This window comes from Marmota monax, unplaced genomic scaffold, assembly GCF_021218885.2.
Source record: "Marmota monax isolate L192 unplaced genomic scaffold, Marmota_monax_Labrador192_F-V1.1 WCK01_AAM20220418_F8-fsc00008, whole genome shotgun sequence".
Taxonomy (NCBI): domain Eukaryota; kingdom Metazoa; phylum Chordata; class Mammalia; order Rodentia; family Sciuridae; genus Marmota; species Marmota monax.
The window spans coordinates 17,578,952-17,597,815 of NW_026694432.1; the positions used below are offsets into that span (position 1 = coordinate 17,578,952).

At 61.8% G+C, this 18,864-nt stretch overlaps 1 protein-coding gene across 2 annotated transcripts; it reads left to right on the forward strand.

The window, feature by feature from the left end:
• The first annotated feature begins 206 nt into the window (after positions 1-206).
• On the forward strand, positions 207-17,957 carry Laptm5 (lysosomal protein transmembrane 5). 2 transcript variants are annotated; one of them, XM_046469076.1, is made up of 9 exons: positions 207-303; positions 509-645; positions 11,442-11,535; positions 12,050-12,126; positions 13,068-13,196; positions 13,769-13,891; positions 15,072-15,167; positions 16,286-16,378; positions 17,522-17,957. In XM_046469076.1, exons 1-9 carry the CDS (start codon positions 209-211, stop codon positions 17,572-17,574), a joined length of 897 nt encoding a protein of 298 aa, XP_046325032.1. In that variant the 5' UTR covers positions 207-208; the 3' UTR covers positions 17,575-17,957. The 2 variants fall into 2 exon arrangements, with proteins under 2 accessions (XP_046325032.1, XP_046325033.1); XM_046469077.2 differs by lacking the exon at positions 207-303 and having other exon boundaries at positions 490-645.
• Positions 17,958-18,864: the final 907 nt, after the last annotated feature.

Consider the following 18,864-nt stretch of genomic DNA (forward strand, 5'->3'; position numbering starts at 1 on the left):
GGATAATAATAGCCCTTCCTTCAAAGGGTTGAGAGGAGGAGTGTGGGAGCTTATGCAGTGCATGCCTAGAACACGGGGCACCGTTGACTGGACGATGGCTTTCTCTACAACAAGACAGACCTAGGTTTGAATCCTGTCACTAACTGCTGTGTGATTTGGGGCAAGTGCCTTGACCTCTCTGGACCTCTTTTTTTTTTTTTAACTAGCAATGGACTTGGCCACCATCCTGGCTTCCAGGGGTGGTGGTGAGCATCCAGGAAGTAGGGTGTGTGCAGCTGCTTGTCTGGATCTGGCAAAGGGCAGGTAGGGAGGGAATAGGGGTCCGCCTTCCCCCAAGGTCCCTGGGAGTGACGAAGGCTGACGGGGTCCTCTGAAGCAGGCTGCTGTCCTTCCCCGCCCACTGCAGAGCTGCCCGCCCCAGTTGTGACGACCTTGCCCCTGCCTGTCTGCGGGCAGGACGGAAGTGAGGCGGGCAGCCTGCAGCTTCCCCTTTTCTGCCCTGCTTTAGGCGCTGGGCTCCTTCCCCCTCAGTGACTCAGAGGAGGGGACAGCGGCATCATGGCCCCACGCGCGGCACCCATCCGCCAGACCTGCTGCTGCTTCAATGTCCGGGTAGTCACCACCGCCCTGGCCATCTACCATGTGGTGAGTGTGTGGTTCCCGGGCGAGGTGTGTGTGCGTGTGCTGTGCGTGTGTGTGTGTGTGTGTGTGTGTGCGTGTGGCGCCTGCTGAGCCCCGCCACCTGCTGCCTGCCCCCTCTCTGCTGGACCCTGGGCATCCCTTCCAGCTCAGGGCCTCAATTCTCCCCGACAAATGGGGACCCTGGAGACTCTGATTCTTGCACTGGGCCTGGACAGGCTGCGCTGCCCCAGGGTCTGGACATGGGCTGGACAAGGGCTGGACACGGACTGTCCCCTTCGTGCTTCTTATGGGAGGGAGCCAAGCCCTCTTGGCCTAGGGCTCAGCCCAGCCATGGCCTCTGCCACCAAAGGGAGATGTTGGCAGGCTCAGCGACTGTGCAGCCAGCGGGAGTGGCACTGGGGGGCTCCTCTCTGGGGGCTGCTGTGTGCTGAGCGGCAGGAAGCCTTTGTCTTTGTCATCTCAGTGTGACTCTGGGCAAGTCACAGCCCCCAGAGTCAAGGCTCTTTCTTGTCTGGGGTGGCTGAAGTTTGGGGTCCTGTTCTGTCCTGTCCCGATCCACACCCTCCCCCGACTCTGGCCACACCCAGCTCCCCCAGACTCAGCACCTTCCTGCCAGGGTGACTCAGGCACGGCCTGTGGCTGATAGTTCTCTCATCAGCCTGAAAGAACTTCCTCAAAATCAGCCTAAATCTGCAAGCCGCTCCGGCCTGCTGCACACCCTGAGACCTGGCTGCTTTAGCTGTGCTTGCAGGCAGCGTGGCCAGGGCTGTGGGAAGAGCTGGCCCTCAGGGCTGGTGCGGTCAAGGGTTAGCAGACAGCCTCGGGGCCAGACCCCTGTGTATACATCTGGCCTCCCTGCTTCTGTACTGTGCAGTCTTGGCCAACTTACTTACCTTCTCTGATTCCATTCTTCATCTAACCAATGGGGATGAAAATAATAAGCAAACAATAATAGGGTCGCCGTGAAGACAAGGAGCTCATTTCTACCGGGTGCTGCACGGTCGCTTGTTTCCTTATGAATGGTGCTCCACAGGGTCTCCCCTTTTGTTCTGAGAGGAGGGCAGAGGTTGTGCTGCTCAGCTCCTGCCCATGCAAGAGCTGGGAGTGGCAGATGACACCTCAACTGTCCCCATGTCTAGTCTTTAGGGCCTTCAGTCTCTGAGACTCTGCAGTATTCTCAGAAGGACGGTGAGGTTTGCAGAGGTGTCCCTACAAGAGGTCCTTGGGTCCTTCCCCAGCTCTGCCACTACCTGGTTGTGTGGCCTCAGGCCACCTGTCTCTGATCTGTTTCCTCTTTAGAAAGTCAGAGGCGAGGGGGTGTTGACGGCGGGGTGCAGACAGCCCATGTGGGGCTCCTGTGGGCAGGTGGGCCTGCGGTGGCCTGGGGGCCCGGCTCCGTGTTCCCTGGCGGCTGCTCTTCATTTCTGCTCATTGTCACCACGGGGGACTGCGGGCACCGGCAGCTGCTCTTCTGACTTTTAGAGAAGCGGGAAGCAGGCTCTTCTGTCGGCCTTCTGAGGTCTCAGTGTTGGTGGCCGTGGCCGGGGAAAGGGCTCACCAGAGGCAGACCTCAGGGCAGCGCGTCTCTTGAGGTTTCTTCTCAACCCTGAGGTCCTCACCTGGAAATGGTCAAGCCGCATCCAGTCCCCACGCACAAACTGGAGAATGTGTGGGTCACTTCTCGGAGGTGGTGGCACTGTGGGAGGCGCAGAGTCTACCTGGACGGACAAGAAGCTGGCGTGTCAGGGTGCGTGTGTGCGTGTGTGTGTGTGTGTGTGTGTGTCAGTGGGGGGCGGGGCTTGGGCAGGGCTCTATGGAGACCAGCCTGGGGGTTGGGGTGGAGAAGGTGATGAGGGCTGTGAGTGACAAGCTATGAATCTGGACCTTCTCTATGGTGCATCATCGGTGGCTGGGTCTGGAGAGTTCTTTGTTGAGAGGGGTGGATGTGTGCATTGCGTGACCCGATGCCAACAGAGATGCTGCCCTCCCCATCAATCAGGGCCCCAGCCACGGGCAACAGTCACTCCCACTTGAGAACCATGCCTGTAATGTGAGCCACAGGGAGCCATGGAATGTTCCAGAGCCAGAGGAGGCGTGAGAACAGGGGGGTAGCCTGCCGACTGGATGTCCTGTCCAGGAGCTTCATTCTGGCTGAGGTCCTTGGCTGACTCCAGGGGGACGTGCCTTTTGGTCCCTTTCTCTTTCTGGGAAAGGCCAGGGGTCAGGGGCTGTCCTGTGGCCCAGCTGTCGTGGCAGATACGTTGACAGGACCTTGAACATCTGGATGGTAAAAGAGAAACTGTCATCCAGGTGTGCCAATTGCCATGTTGGTCGTCATCTGGAGCCAGCCATGAGTGACGATAGCATACGTTGCAAGCTATTTGTGGACTTGGCCTCTCTGGGGAGAGTTAAATTGGGCCATTGACGTCCTGAGACAGCTTTACTGAGGCCCGGGGTGTCATTACGGGAAGGCTCTCTGGTGTCCAAGGGGGGGGAAGCCAGTGCTGAGCTTCTGAGGGGCAGGGAGGGGGGACGCCTTCTTTGGGAGATTTTGGTTTGTTTAGAGGATTCTCTGGGCACCTGAACTTGCACACATAGAAGTCAGAGAACCTTCTTCAAGTCCAGGCTTGTCATTGACCCTAATGTCCTAAGTCAGTGGCAGGAGGCGAACCCCGGAGGAGACTTTCCTGGTGCCCTCTCTCCTGGCCTCACCCCCCCACCCCTGAACCTGGAATTCCATCCTAACAGAGCACCGTCAGGTGGAGCCCCAGTTCTGCTGTGAGAAGAACCTGCGCGGACTTGACCGTGGGACAGGACGCGGTGCCCGGGGTCTGGCTCCGCTCCCGGGCGCTTCCGAGTTTCCCACGTTTGGTACAATGAGCGCGCGTGGACTCTTAAAGTCGACTTTTTATTTTGCAAGAGTTTTAGATGAAAAACGGTGAATCATAGTGAGAGTTCCCTGTGTCCTGTTCCCCTCTTGTCAGCGTCCCCCAGGGTACAGAGGTTTGTCCCAAGCGACGACCACAGTGGATACAGGTTGTTAGCCAGGGTCCAGGTGTCGGCCACAACCTCTTGGCTTTTCCTGGTCTCCTTTCCTTCCAGGGTCCCCAGAGGGGCCCACCAGGATGGGGCACGCAGCTGGCACACACTCCCACTTCCTCTGGGCCAGGGTGGGTCTCGTTCCTCCTGGTCCTTGATGACCTTGGCTCTGAGGAGCACTGGCAGGCACTTCCTTGACTTGTCTCAACTGGGACTGGCCTGGTGGCTCCCTCACCATGGGCCCAGGGTACCGTGCTTTTGGGAGGAGACCACAGGTGTGAAGAGCCATCAGTGCTTCACACCAAGGGGACGTGTGACGGTGACCTTGACTGCCTGGCCGAGGCAGTGCCGTCAGCTGTCTCCTCCCATTCCGTGCTGCGAGCGTGGGGAGAGAGTCGCTGAGGCCCACCTCGAGGAGCAGGGGTGGGCTCCACCTCCTGGAAGGCCAGGAAGCCATGCCCAGCCCCTGGGATCCCACGGTGCCTGTCCTCCCCACTTGTCATTCACATTAGTGACTTCTTTGTCGGTGTCGGTGGGGACCCAGGGTGTTTACGTTAGACTCTGGGTGGCAATCCAACTGTTCTGCTTTGCTTTGCTGCTCAAGTTCTCGGCTTCTTAAACTGGGAAGAACAGTCAGCAGCCTGTTGTTTAAAGAGGAGTCCAATGCTCTGCCACCTCAGGAGCCCCGCCCAGGCCAGGGGACAGGCAAGGGGACAGGCCCGGCTCCTTCTCGGCCTCTGCCCTCAAGGATTCCACTCTGCCAAGGACAGCTGTGGAGTGGCCAGGGACGGTAGAGGGGTGCAGATGTGTGGGGATCCAGGAAAGACTTCCGGAGGAGGCTGGGTCCCGGGGAGGAGCAGGGCTTTGCCTGGGTGCCGGGACAGGGCACACGGGTGGAGGGAGGGTCTGAGCGGAGGCCTGGTGGTGGACAAGAGGCTGTGGGGTGCTGGAGGAGCCAGGATGTTGGCCAGGCTGGCTGCAGAGGGACAGCCACCGGGTGTGGGAGGAGTGTGAGACACCCTATCCCTCATGCCTGGGGCTTCGCAGCCAGCAGGAAGGGTCTGCTCCTCTTACGGGGGAAGACGCAGGCTCAGCAGGGCCTGACTTGCTCCAGCCACATGGGGGACGTGGGGGCCAGCTGCCTCCTCCAGGCCGCTGTTGCCTGCACACATGTGTGGCCTGAGCCGCAAGCCAGGGAGTAGACAAAAGAGATCCTTGGCCCTCCTGTGGCGGGGACCTGGCTGTCGGGAGGGCCCTCCCCGGCCTCCCCGGCCTCCCCGGCCTCGCCGGCTCATTTCTTCTTTGCCGTCCTCTCCAGGCAGCTCCCTGGAGTCCTCGATGTGTCCTCAAACTCCCAGGCTCCTCCCTCTGCTCCGCTCTGGGGGCTGTGGTCCCTCGGACTGGAAAGCCAAGGCCCTCTCTGTCACTCACTGACCCTAGGCCTCTGGCAGGCAGGTGCCATGGCTGCTGGGGCTGGGTGTTCGTCTGTTGAATGAGGCCAGTGGTTTTGGCCTCCAGGTGACCTTTCCCAAGTGTGGCGCTGAGGCGACCCAGGTGGAGCAGGGTCTGGCCGGTGCGTGTCCTGAGTGGGCTGTGGGAAGCGACTGAGGGCCGCTCCCCTTTGAAAGCTCATCTCCCTGAGGCCTCAAACTCGGCCCCACCTGCCGGCTGGGGTCCCAGTGTGGGGCTGTTGGGGTCTGCCAGCTTCATGCCTGGTGCCACTGGGCTGGACCCCGAGGCCTTGTTTTTGGCCTTCACAGCTCTGAGCCCTTGTGGGGGCGGGGCTGGTGGGGGAGGTCTCCCCAGGGACACAGCTGAGTTTGCACCCATCTCTGGAGCCCCCACCTCCGACCTGCACACAGACCCTCCAGGGGTGAGCACCAGCAGGATCCAAGGGGCTCTGGGGTGATATGCAGCAAGGTCTGCTGCACCAGGCCTGGGGGCCCCAAGTGAAGATGGTCACTTACCTGTGTGACTCTACCTAGGACAGGCCAGACCCAGGCTAGGCCCCTGTCCTCTCCCCACTTCATGGTTCTCAGTCCCAAGGTCAGAGGAAAGGGGAGTCTGGGAATGGGAGGAGGGTGGTGGCCCCAGGGGTTAGGGGTCACCTTAGCTGGAAGAACCCACTGCTGTGAGAGGGGCACAGCTGGAGAGGCATCAGCCCAAGGTGTCCCCCCAGGTGGAGGTGCTGGGCCCACTGAGGTGGCCTGCAGCTGGAGGGCAAGGCTGGTCCCCACGGAGGCTTCTCTATCTTCGCCCCAGTTCTGAGCTCCCCAGGAAATGAGGCTTTTATTTTGAGCCTAGAGCAGCCACCCAGAACCAGGGCCTGGCTCTGAGCTCATGCTGCCTGAGGCAGCGGGTGCAGACACCTCAGGGGGGCAGGAAGCGCGTGCGCAGCCTCAGCCTGCTCAGGCCGCTCAGGACAGGGCCCAGGTCCGTCTCAGGCTCACGTTCCTCCCCTGGTGTCCTACATGTCAGCATAGACATGACAACCACCACCAGCCTCCATTTTATAGAAGAGGAAACAGGTTCAGGGAGGCCAAACAACTTCTCAGCTAATGGTAGATAAAGAACAAGAACCCAGGGGTCCTCTTCTAGAGGGAGACAGGGGAGGGGCAGTCTTCTCAGCAGCAGTGGGGCAGGGTCCCCTGTCACACCCAGGGGGAGTCTTGTTCTTAAAACACAGAGACCACATATAAAGGCTTGGGTTTAATTTCACCTGCAAAGTGGGGGAAAGTGAGAATTTCAGCAGAAACTGCCACGGCGGGAGGAGGGGGGCGAGTCCAGGGCCTGGCGTCCAGCCACCGCTTGGGTGGTCTTGATATGGTTCTTGCCGTTACCGCGGGTCTTTTCTCTGAAGATAAATAGGGAAGCGATGGTTTTAGGCGACTGTTTGTGGGGTGGACTTTGAGGGAGGGGAGGCTTTGGGCCAAGGCTGGAAACTATCTCTGAGCACCCAAATGGCTGCCCCTGGAGGAAGATGTGAGGAACCACCCTCCTCGGGCAGCGGCCTTGCTGCGCAGGGCAGGGCGTGGGCTGGAGCTGGCCGTTTCCTGTGCCCATGCGGTTGGCCTCTGGCCTGTCCAAGCTCATCCAGCCTGTGCTCTGCTGCCCTCAGGGCCTTTGCACCAGCCCTGGGTCCTCCTGCCAGCCCGAGTCCTTACCCCCGTGTCCCCCACCCCACCCCCACACTCCCAGCCACACAGCCAAGGACCTACTGTGCACATGTCTCTCAGTTTCCCGGATGCTCCTCACACTCTGGCCTCTGCTCATGCTGAGCCTCTGCCTGGAAGGCCCCTCTTTTGTGCCTGGGGAGATCTGTGAGACTGGCTTCCTCTGGGGCGCCTTCTGTGGGCCCCTACTCAGACCCTGAGCTCTCCTGGGTCCCCGAGCCCTACATGCTGGGTCCCTGAGCCCTACATGCTGGGTCCCTGTGTGTCCTGTGCTCTGATCCGAGTCTCATCTAAGGCTTGGCTTGATCCGTCTCCTAACCACTGGGGCCAGGCACCTGGTAGGTCCAGCCGATCTAGTTTATTTTCTCATTTTTGTAAACAGTTAATAATTTCCTGGGCAAGCGCGTAGACACCCCAGATGCTATCTTGAAAAACTCACCGAGGTGCGCACGCCTCAGAACTCTGAGAAGTGGCACAGGGTAGCCCCGGGCCCAGGCTCCTCCCGGGCACTGCCCGCCAGCCCACCCTCCACTGAGGCGCGGCCGGTGAACCCAGGGCTCTGGGCTCTGACCAGCCTCAGGCTGCGAGTCCCATTCTGTGCCCTGGCTGTTCCCCAATGCTGCCCTATGTCACGGTGGGAACCAGCCTGACTGGGGGGTGGGGGGTGGCTTGGGGCTGTTTGGGACACATGGAGCTGGCTGGTCCCCAGGGCCTGGTCTGGTGGCTGTACATCAGTGCCCTGGCTCTCAGCCCATCTTTCTGAATCACTGTCTGTGGTGGCAGACAGATGTCACCTCATGTGCCACTCTCCAAGGTGGCGGAGGTGGGGAAACCGAGGCCTGGAGCAGTAAAGTGACTTGGCGAGGACCACACGGGGCATCTGTGGCTGCCTTGGAGTTCTCCCCGTGGTACAGGAGCCCTGGGGTCCGGTAGCGAGGGGACAATCTCAGGAGGGTGGGCCTGGTGAGGAGGCTGCAGAGGGGAGGGCAACGTCCCTGGGGCACCGGGGCCTCTGGTTGAGCTGTCGTTGGTGTGACGCCCTGGACGGGGCAGCGCGATGGTATCTGGGTGGCTGGAGGGGGGCTGGGGAGATAGAGCTCTGGGGGAACGCCTCCACCCCTCCGCCCCTGATGAGCTGCGACAGGAAGCAGGGCATCCCCCCCGGTGGGGAGGGCCACGGTCACCACCCGAGGGCCCAAGTGTGCAGCAGCCCTGGAGGCTGAGGCCCGCCCGGTGCGGACCTGGACCTGGACCCGGGGCGCTGGCAGAGCTGGGCACAGGGGCGTGGCCCTGGGCGCCCTTGGCAGGCTGTGCCCTCTGCAGGTGGGTGGAGCCGGGCCCCTGGCAACTTCCGCCCAGTTGTGCAGGCGGAGTCTGTGGTCCTCCTGCAAAGCTCCTTGTAGGCAGCTGCGGGAGTATCCCCTACCGGTGGCCCAGGGCGAGGGTCCCCTGACAGCTGGGGCCTTGCTCTGCAAGTTTTAGCCCCACCAGTCGCAGGGTCTCTGGCGCCTCCTGTGATACGGTGGGGGTTGGGCCCGGGCAGGACCAGCACAGCGGCCGTCTTCCGTCCTCCGCAGAGGGAACTGGCCCTTGAACCCCAGCATTGGGGAGCTTGATGCCACCACCCCGACCTGCAAGGCTGTCATCACACCATCCCATCACGACGGCAGCTGACATCAGCAGCAATATCTTCCCCACTGACCTGTGGCTACCTACTGCCTCCCAGGATGTCCACAGGCGTTACTACCTCACTGCCACCACCAGTGTCACCGTTACCACCAAACATTCCCAGTGTCCCCTGATGGCCACCAGTGTCCACACGAACTCCAGCAGCATCACTGCAGCCACTGTCACCCCCAGCAGGCCACATCCCAGGCCACCCACCAGCACCTCCCCAGGGGCCCTTGGCCTCTCCACTCGGCCCCTCCTCCCACAGCCTCTTCTTTGGGCTCAAGCTGTGGGTCTCCTGGAGACACCAGGAAGAGAAACAGAGATCTCCTGCCTCCTGGCCACTTCCCCCTGCTCGGCTTAGGGAACGGGAACTGAAACGCGGAGAACAGAGGGAAGAGGTGGAAAGCGGAACAGGGAGTGGAGAGAGAAGGGGCAGCTGGCCAGGTGGGGACAGCAGCCGGAGCCCGGATTTGGAGTCAGGAGGGCTAAGCTCATTGTGACTCAGCAGGCCTTGCTGTGTGACCTTGGCTGGTCACTGTTTCTCTGTGGGCCTCACTTCCCCCCTGGGAACATCCCCCTCTCAGGTAAGAGCCATCTTTCCTGGAAGGATCCAAGTGTCCATACTGCCTGGCCCCTGGGTCTTTGCACATGCTGCTCCATTGCCTGGAATGCTTTCTTGTCTTCTCGGTTGGAAACTCCTACTCTCCTTCAGAGCCTTGCTCAAGGGTTGAGCAAAGAGGGTGGAACTGTCTCTGAGTCATCCCAGCAGCAGTGATCTGTCCCTCACCAGGGACCCTAAGCCCCAGTGTGTCCCTTTTGTGGCTCTTAGAATACTCGTCACCCCTGGGTCCTCTGAGACTGTGACATCTACAGGCTGGGGTGGGTGGATGGAGTTGAGGGTGCTCGGTGCTCAGAGTGCTTACAAGGACTGAATGGATGCCCATGTACAGGATGGCGCTGCCCGCAGTGCCCGCCTGCTGCACCTGCTGTTGACCTCGCAGTGACCCTGGGAGGCCTGGCGGGACCCTCCCACTCCCTGGTGGGAGTTGAGGCCTGGCCTTAGTGGCTTCTCAGGAGCAGAGCCTGGGCTGGGCCCAGGGCCTCCCACGCCGGCATCTCGGATGCTAGGAGCCGGGGGGGGGTGGGGGGCAGCTGCTGTCTGATGGATGTCGTGGGAGAAGAGAAGCTGGTTCCTGCCTCAGGATGACCCGAGGGCCTGGCCCAGCTGCCCCGAGCTCAGGGGAGCATGCTGTGTCCAGTAGACCCCAAGGGCTCCAGGGGAGGGCGAGGGCCGTGGCCTTGGAAATCTAGGCCTGGGACTTCTGGGCCTCCCCGGTCACTGGGGGCCAGCCTGGGGGCCACCCCGGGACGGTGCTTGTCCCCTCAGACCTGCGGACTCCCGTCGGCTCCTCTCCCTTTCTGTCACCAACAGTGAGACCAGGAGGAGGGGACGGGCTCTGTCCTCCCCTGGGGCTCTCCTGCAGGGGCCGGCCACCGCCGTCCCTGCTGTCCATTCGGGGCTGCTCTGGGCCTCCCGACAGGACCCCGCCTTCCTGCTTCCTGCTGCGCCAGGTAGAGCGGCCCCTGGAGTGAGCCCCGCGGCCCCCGGCCCCCGCAGACCCCGCTCAGTGCCCCGCAAACATCACGCGGTGGATCCTCCCTGAGCGCGCCAGGCTTGCTTTGCAGATGAGAGAATTCTGTGAGGGAAAGTGACCTGTCCAAGGTCACATAGTGACTTTCTCAGTCTGGCTTAGGATCGACTCATTGTCACCCTTCTGTGCTGTGTCTTTCGGACCCCCTGAGAGGATGTACTGTGGCAGGAAGACAAATCGAGATCTGTGTCTGAGCTAAAAAAAAACCGCACAGTCAGCAGGGGGAAACAGATGGTGGCTGTCTGGTTGCTGTTGGCTGAGCATGCGTTGCCGGTGCAGGGACACTAGAAAGTCAGTGTAAACTTAGGCTATATTAATAGAGGTAGAGCACCCATTACAATGGAGGGGATAATCTTGTTCTCAGCATGGGCAGATTGCTCCTGGAGAATTGGGTGCTTGTGTGTGTGTGGGGGGGACTGCCAGGACACGGACACAGGGACTGTTGTGAGGCCCCTGGGCTAGAAGCATTATAGTGGAGGTTGTGTGGCGCAGGACCCCTTCATGGGCCCAAGGGCCTTCCAGATTTCAGTTTTGTGGCTGGGCTTCAGCTGCTGGCAGGGCCACCCCGGCACTCAGCCATCGGCTCGGCCCTTTCCTGAGGGGACGGGGTCTCATTCAACAGATGCCACAGCCAGAGCTGTGAGCAGGAGACAGGGGACCTTCCCCGCCTGGGCCTGAGGCTGGTGGCTCGGTGCTGACTGTCTGCCCGCCTGGCCCGCGCAGCCCTTTGGAGCAGATGTTCTTATTGTCCTTATTTTGAAACGGTGGGGCCGCGGGGTCAGGGCTGACCGGGCATCTGGAGATTCAGGGACCAGGCACCCTCCAGGGCTGTCCCAGCCTGTGTCGATGACTCTGGGAACTTGGAGCTCACATGTGACCCCATGATGCCCAGAGCCTCTGGTACCCTCGTCCCCAACCCCCACCCCTGACCTTCAGCCGTGGCAGTGTCCCCGAGAGCAGGGCTGGTCTGAGGGCTGCTCATTTAGGACTCTCAGTGGCCTCTTGAGGTGGCTGCTAGGGTCAGCCCCATTTTGCAGATGGAGAAGCCGAGGCACAGAGAGGTCAAGCAACTTGCCCAAGGTCGCGGATCTGGGAAGAGGAAGGACCAGGATCATGAGCTTGGGCTGTTGCTCCGTGAAGTCCACTCTGCCTGGGCCTCCACCCCAGGACCCCTGCTCAAGGCCCCTGACCGTGCTGCACTGGGGCCAGAGGGGGCGGTGGGGAAGCCATGCCAGCCGGCCTACTGCCCTCTCTTCCGCCCCAGATCATGAGTGTCCTGTTGTTCGTGGAGCACACCGTGGAGGTGGCCCGTGGCAAGGCCTCCTGCAGGTTCTCCAAGACCGTCTACCTCAGGATCGGTAGGTCCAGGACGGGGTGGGCAGAGGAGGGGAGGGGGACTGGCCAGGGGCAGGCGGGGGGGTCTGGGGTCCTGCCACACCCTCTCGGATGACCTTGCCAAACCCCTCCCCGGGAGCCCCTGCCACTCCACCTGCCCTCAGGGATGCCCTCCTGTGGCCGCCGAGTGTGGGGCGCAGGGCAGTGGAGAGCTCCCTGCAGGGGCCGGCGCCTCAGGCCTCGGGCGGTGCTCCCTGCGGCTCATCTCCCGGCCACACCACACCCCGAGCCACCCCTGCACCCCAGCTCGTGGCCCACTCTGTCACTCAGAGTCCCTCTTCAGGGACACCTGCAAGGGCCTCTCCCGACTAAAGGCGACCCCGGCCAGCCCCCAGCCCACCCTGGCTGCATGGTCCTGGCTGTCGGTGTGCCCCCAGTCCTCGAGGTGGGGTGCAGGGAGCAGGCCCCCTGTTCCCGCTCCTGTGCCCTCACCGGTGCACTCCCGAGCCCCGGCCTCACGGCCCCCTCGCCTTGCAGCCGACCTGGTGTCCAGCTTCCTGCTCATCGGCCTGCTCTTCCTCATCAGCCTGAGCCTGCTGCTCGGCGTGGTCAAGGTGAGGGGCGGCGGGAGGGAGGGCGGCTGGGCGCCAGGAGTCCCGTTGCCCGACTGCACCTCTGCTGGGCCGTGCAGCCGGCTGCCCAGTGGGTGGGGGTGCCCCAGGAGCGCCCAGCCTCACTGTGGGGTCCTCCTAGCTGTGGGAGCCCCGGCCCTGTGGGGCTCCCTGGCTGGTCAGGTGCCTGGCTGCTGTGCTGACCTGGCGCTAGGGAGGAACTGCCCGCTGGCCCACATCTGGCTGAGCTGCCAGGGCGGGCAGAGGAGAGGAGGGGTGGCTTTGAGTTGTGGGGAGCAGGAGATGAGCTCGTGACGGCCCAGAGCGGGACCCAGGTGCTGGGACCTCCCAGAGAGCTCCGCGTTTCACTGGGGAGGAAGGAGCGACCCTGTGGCCCAGGGTGGAGCGAGGGGCTCCCAGGCCCTGGCGAGGTTGGGTGGGGGACGGAGGCAGACCACCTCCTGCAGAAGAGGACCCGCCCTGGTCCCCTGGCCCTGGAGAAGCGGGAAGCCCATCTCGCCACAGTGTCCCCAGGAAGAGGGCCCGTCCTGTGCAGGCGGGGGGCTGGGCACTGGGACAAGCAGAGGGGGCCAGTGGCCCTGCCTGAGACGCTGCTGTCCACCCTCATGGACCCGCTCGCTCTCGCAACCCGGGCTCCAGGGGCCTCCTTACCGCACGGGGTGGCTGTGGGGCCTTCGGCAAGAACCGAGTCCCTGCAGGCAGGTGCGAGTCGGGGGTCTTGGTCGCCTCCCAGGCAGTTTGAGACCCCGTGTGAGACTCCAGGAAGCCACTCCTGCTGTGACTTTGTTCCCAGCTGCATCTGCACAGCACGGGGGCAGAGTGGCGGGAATCATCCAGGGAGGAAGGGGCGCAGGGGACATGAGCTGTGTGGGACATGCCGGCTGCATGCCGGGCCACCTGACAGCGCGGGGTCTGCCTTCCAGAGCCGGGAGAAGTACCTGCTGCCCTTCCTGTCCCTGCAAGTCATGGACTTCCTGCTGTGCCTGCTCACCCTGCTGGGCTCCTACATCGAGCTGCCCGCCTACCTCAAGTTCTCCTCGCGGCCCCAGGGGGTGAGTGCCCGCCCCACCCAGAGGCGAAGGCTGAGCTGGCGAGGGCAGGAGCCCCCTTCCTGGTGGTGTCATTGAGCAAGTCCCCAACCCCCTGCCCCCCAAACCCTCGCACCGTGGCCCCGGGTTCTCTCTGGAGGCGAAGCCTGGGTGAAGCCAGTGCGGGTGTTGGGTCTGCACCAGGAGGAGGCACGTGTCCTTCTCAGCCCCAGTCCCATTGTCCCTCCTTTGGGACCAAGTCAGAGAAGGAGAGGACGGTAACCAGTGAATGACACAGGAACGCGGCCATGGCTGGGGCCAGACTTGGTCCTGCCGAGGTTACTCATCACAGTGTCCTTGATTATTGCTCTGGAAGAGGCCGGGGGTCCCTGTCACGGAGGAGCCCTGGTCTGCAGCTGAGAGAGCCTTCTATAGTTCTGGGTCTGCCACCAGCCCTTGCTGTGACCATGGGGGCCTTTCCCTGGGTTCCCTGGGGACTGGAGGGTCACTGGCCTCTCCTACTGAGACAGATCCCTGCAATGATCTGGCCTCTGCTTGCTGGTCTCCATTCTTCCTCTCTGATTTGCCTTCCCAAGGGCCCCTCGAAGGTCCCCCTGATGACCCTGCAGCTGCTGGACTTCTGCCTGAGCATCCTGACCCTCTGCAGCTCCTATATGGAAGTGCCCACCTATCTCAACTTCAAGTCCATGAACCACATGGTGAGTCTGGGGCAGAGGTCCATGCCAGCTCACTGGCTGTGTGGCCTGGGGCAACTTACTTGGCCTCTCTGTGCCTCCATGCTTGGGTTTCCTGGGAGGAAGGTTCTCGTGTGTGATTCACTGAGGGAGCCCACTCAGGAAAAAACTTGGACAAAGTGTGAGAAGCAGGTTCCAGGAAGGACAGGAGCCAGGCAACCGTGTGGCCATGGGAGTGGCCCTGCTGGTCCCAGAGGGAGGCCTGGATTGTTAGTGGCACCACAGAAATAACACTAGTTTTCCTCTTCCTTTTTTTTATTGTCACCTGACAAATGGTCCCCAAACATCCCCGTTTAAAGCACTGACCATTTCCCCTTGGAGGATCAGGAGGTGGGGAGCAGGTTGTTCCGACCCAGGGCCCCTCGAGGTGCAGCCAGATGTAGGTTGGGTTGTGTGGACCCTGAGGACCCGCGCCGAGAGAGCTCCTCATGGCCACTGGCGCTCTGCCCGGTCCCCAGCCGTGGGTCTTGCTAGGCTGCTGTGTGCCCGGATGGCACGGCTGCTGGTTCCCCTCCACTGCGGCCTGGCAGGAGAGCAGCAGGAAGTGGCAACGTCTTCCATGCCTGTGTCAGATGTGGGACAGTCACTTCTGCCACATTCTGCTCATTAGAAGTGAGTCACCAAGTCCAGCCTGCACACCAGGGCAGAGGACGGAGCTCTGCAGGCGGAGGCGAGCACCAGAGTGTGAGAGCAGATCCCGCCCAAGGCGTCTCCCCGGGGCCAGACCCCCGCGCCAGTCGGTCACAAGCCAGGAGTACCAAGGGGCCAGGTGGCTCCTACCCGCCCGGAGGGCACAGGGTGGCCTGCCCGGCTGGGAAGGGGCCAGAGCTGCAGCCGCACCTGCTTCCTAGGTTTGCCGGCCACCACTCAGCCGAGGCCGTCAAGGGGGCCCAGGTGCCCCCGGCTGGGCCGTCCTTGCCCTCCCTCCTTTGTCTAGCCCTCTGGCCCACTTGGCATCCTCGGGGACGTGCCCGCTGCCCCGCTCCTCTGGCTGCCTCGGGGCGTGGCAGACCCCCGTGGGCGTGGCAGACCCCCGTGGGCGAGGTAGACCCCCGAGGGCTCGGGCCTCCCTGTCCCGCCCAGACGGTTCCTGCCGGAGCTCCTGAGGACCTGGGGTGCTGATGGGACCCCAACTCTGTTGCAGAATTACTTCCCGAGCCAGGAGGGCTTGGCCCACAGCCAGTTCATCAGGACGATGATCATCTTCTCCGTCGCCTTCATCGTCGTCTTGGTCCTGAAGGTGCGCGGCGGGGTCTGAGGCTCAGCTGAGGCGTCAAGTGGGCCTGTCCTCACCCTCCCTGCTTTATCTAGCCCTCTGGCCCTCTTGGCGTCCTTGGGGACGTCCCTTTAGAGGACATAGGTCTGCAGGGGCCACCTGTGTCAGATGTCAGGGCCTTATTGTGTAGCCCAGAGCACTCTGCTCCAGCCACCATCTGGGATCAGGCTGGGACAGACTGGCCTGCAGCCGAGGCGGGTCTTCAGCAGGTCGGGCTCTCTGGGGGGTCTCATCTGCAGTAGGGGCATCTGTGTCCTGCTTGACCCATAGCACAGTGTTAAGTGGGTCAGAAGTCACCGTGCAGACGGGACCTGGGGTCATATGAGTAGAGGTTTGGTGAGGAGAAAGAAGGAGGGGAAGGGTCTCCTCAGGGGCAACAGGCCCACGGCAGAGTCTAGCTCTCCCAAAACAGAATTGCACTCCTTTGAACATTCTCTCTGGGAGGGGACAGTGGCTTCCCAGTGGCCTGCAAACAGGTGAGGGGCATGAGTGGCTTCAAGGTGGAGCCGAGTGGGGAGTGACATTGCGCGCCCCACTGGAGACCCGAACTCCAGCCCAGTCCCTCCTTTCTCTCTCTCTTCTTCAGCATGGGCTCGGGGCTCGTTCTCGCCCCATGGTTCCTGGGTGGCTGCTGGCCGCCCGCGGAGCTCCCTGGCCCTTCCCCCTCCTGCTCTCACTCTTCATCATCTCTGTTTATTTCTGTGCCATCCAAGTCCCACCAAGGGACCTGCCAGGTGGCGGGGCTGGTGCTCTTCCATGGGGCAGTTTGGGGTGTCTCTTGTGGCCCAGAATGTCCACCCCAAACCCTTCCTGGTCCTTCCTCCCACGGCTGAGAAGACGCTGAGGCCCCCTCAGCCGATGGATCCGTCCGCACACCTCCCCTCTCTTCCTGGGTCTCCGTGGACGGGCAGGGATGCCTGCTTCCTAACTGCCCTCTCTGGAGTTGGGCTGGTCCTCTGGGGAGTGAGCTCCTTGCCCGGGGTGGTCAGGGACCTGCAGGGCCATCGCTAGTGCGGCTGGAGGGCCCACCCTGCCAGGCCCCTTGCTGTCGGGGAGCGCAGCCTGACCCTGCTCCTGTCCAGGTCTACATGCTCAAGTGCGTGTGGAGATGCTACAGACTCCTGAAGTCCGTGAACTCGGCCGAGGAGAGGGGCGCCCCCAAGACGCTCCCGAAGGTGAGCTGGGCCGAGGGGGGCTCTGCCGCTCTCTCACTGTGCCGTTCGGGGCCAGTACCTTTCCCTCTCTGGGCCTCAGTTTCTGCACTTGAAGATAAGGGTGGGACAGAAGGGTCGTGAAGCTCTCAGTTCTGAAGGTCTGCCCCTGAGCGTCGGTGACCTCTCACCTTGGCTTCATATCCAAACTTGGGGTGCAGAGAAAACCCAGATTCCTGCCCTGGAAGCGGGTGTGGCCCAGAGAGAGCCCGGACTCAGAGACACAGTCACGACTTGGTGTGAAGACAGGGAGAGCAGCAGGCAGCGTCAGGGAGGCTTCCTGCAGAAGGGACCCTGGCTCAGTCTTCCCTGCTTGAAGGGTATAGGGAGCTGGGAAGGGGCTTCAGTGGGGGACCGAGCGTGCTCAGGAGCAGCCGGGTGAGGAGCCGCCATGGGCACGCTCCTCGTGTGCAGCGGGATCACACTAATAAAGACAAGCTTGGTTGCAAGTGGCAGAAACCTAACCCAATCTGACTTAAGTGAAAAAGGGAACTTTCCAGATCAAAGGACTGAGAAGTCCACCGTGGGTCTGGCCCAGGCCTGGTCCTGACGCCAGGATCCTCCATCGTTTGACTCTGCTTTCCTCAGTGCTGGCTTTGTTTCCAGGCAGCGTTTCCCTTGTGGTGGCAAAGTGGCTGCCAGAACCCATAGGCCTACATCCCGCCTTCTTGGTAGTCCAACAGAAAGAGGAGTGTATCTGATTGGACCAGCTTAGGTCACATGCTTTTCTCCAAACCAATGGCCATAGCCAGGGGGATGGCATTCTACTTTGGCCAAGCAAACCCAGGCCACAGACCCACCTCCTGGATCTGGAGGATGGTCCAGTTCTTTGGAAAACGAAGGGAATAAGAATGTTTCCTCAAGGAAAATGGCGCTTTGTCATCAAAACATGGGGAACTCGATGCCGAATGGGCAACAAGTGTATCCGCTGTGGGGACAGAGACCCCATCCCAGGCAGGCAGTGTCTAGCGCAGGGTGAGTGCCGAGACGCGCTGGTCGGGATGAGCAGCGTCATTTGCCAGAGGTGGGGGTTGGGGTCCCTCCACTGCGGTTGGAATCGTGGTCCTTCCTGACCACAGTCAGCCCCCTTCTCTCTGTCCCTCCCAGGTGGTCCTGCCGACCTACGAGGAAGCCCTGTCTCTGCCTTCCAAGTCTCCTGAGGGGGACCCCGCGCCACCCCCGTACTCAGAGGTGTGACCCTCGCCAGGCCCCGGCCCTGATCTGGGCCCAGCTGCCTCATAATCTGCTGCTTTGCTTTGGTGGCCCTGGTGGACCACCAGCCGACTTCAGGACAACTGCTGTGTCCCCTCGCTGGCCTGCTCCCGCTGCGGGCCCCAGGCACTCTCCCTTGGGTCAGGCTGAAGGCCGCAAATCGAGCCCAACAGCTCTGCTTACGTCCACCAGCAAGGAGTCATTTTAGACGACTGGTTGTTCTGAATTTAGTGAGCTTGGCTAAACCACTAGCAGCTCCATCAGTCTAACCCAGCAGCTGTCAGACAGAAGCACATCGGTCAGGTCAACGAAATAAATTGGTCAAACCACAGTCCATTGCGTGGGTGCGTAAAGGGTGGTCATTTATAGGACGGGTCTGTGACCATCCCCAGTGAGGCCCCCGCCTCCCCCCATCTCTGTAAAATCAGTTTCTTCACACAGTTTGCTTAAACCATCAAGCAGCAGCCTAGCTGTCACTCAAAGTCGTGATAGACAGAATAAACAGTGATAAAGTTTGATCAGGTCACTCAGTCCAAACTGACCCAAGGTCAGCGGCCCACTCTGGCCAGTGCAGTCCCCCCCGGCGGTGAATGCTCGTTGATTCAGATGAGAATCCCCGCGGTCTCCCCGTCACCCCGAAGCTGTCAGGAAACAGGCGCTCAGGATCACGACTCTCTTGCTGGAGTTGTCGCTACCTGCAGTCAGACGCTGGCCCCTGGCGTCCCTGGGCCCAGCCTGGTCTCATCGCCTCTGGGGTCCCTGGGCCCAGCCTGGTCACATTGCAGTGGATTCCAAGCAAGGGTCACCTTGACCACAGTCCAGCTATCAGGCTGTCCCGCTGCCAGGCTGGTCCCATCCGGGGACCTGTGGTCCTGCAGAATACAGCCCTGAAATTGTCACATCCACCTGCTGAACTTGGGTGGGACGGGCAAACCCTTGAGGGCCCAGACGTTCCGTGGTGGCAGTAGGAGGTTCCCCGGGAGCTGCCCCACACGGAGACACTGCAGAGGCTGCGGCCACACCACGTGCCATCGCTCAGCATGTGACTCCCAAGAGGTTTCACTAGAGCAGCCAGAAGCTCCGCCCTGCCCCTGTGGCTCCTGGCAGGAGGTGTAGGAGGGGCGAGGGACCCCTGCCTCTGTCACTCAGGCACACACGCACACCTATTCCACTGAGTGGCCACGCCCACTGAGTGCCAGGACCCAGCACCAACACTGACCAGGTGAGAGCCCCATGTC

What these genes read in the sequence shown, in the direction of transcription:
- Laptm5 (XM_046469076.1), top strand. Translation starts at nt 209, where the DNA reads ATGGACTTGGCCACCATCCTGGCTTCCAGGGGTGGTGGTGAGCATCCA. An exon ending in CTGGATCTGGCAAAGGGCAG is followed by an intron (nt 304 to 508) that starts GTAGGGAGGGAA and finishes GCCCTGCTTTAG; the next exon opens with GCGCTGGGCTCCTTCCCCCT. An exon ending in TGCTGCTCGGCGTGGTCAAG is followed by an intron (nt 12,127 to 13,067) that starts GTGAGGGGCGGC and finishes TCTGCCTTCCAG; the next exon opens with AGCCGGGAGAAGTACCTGCT.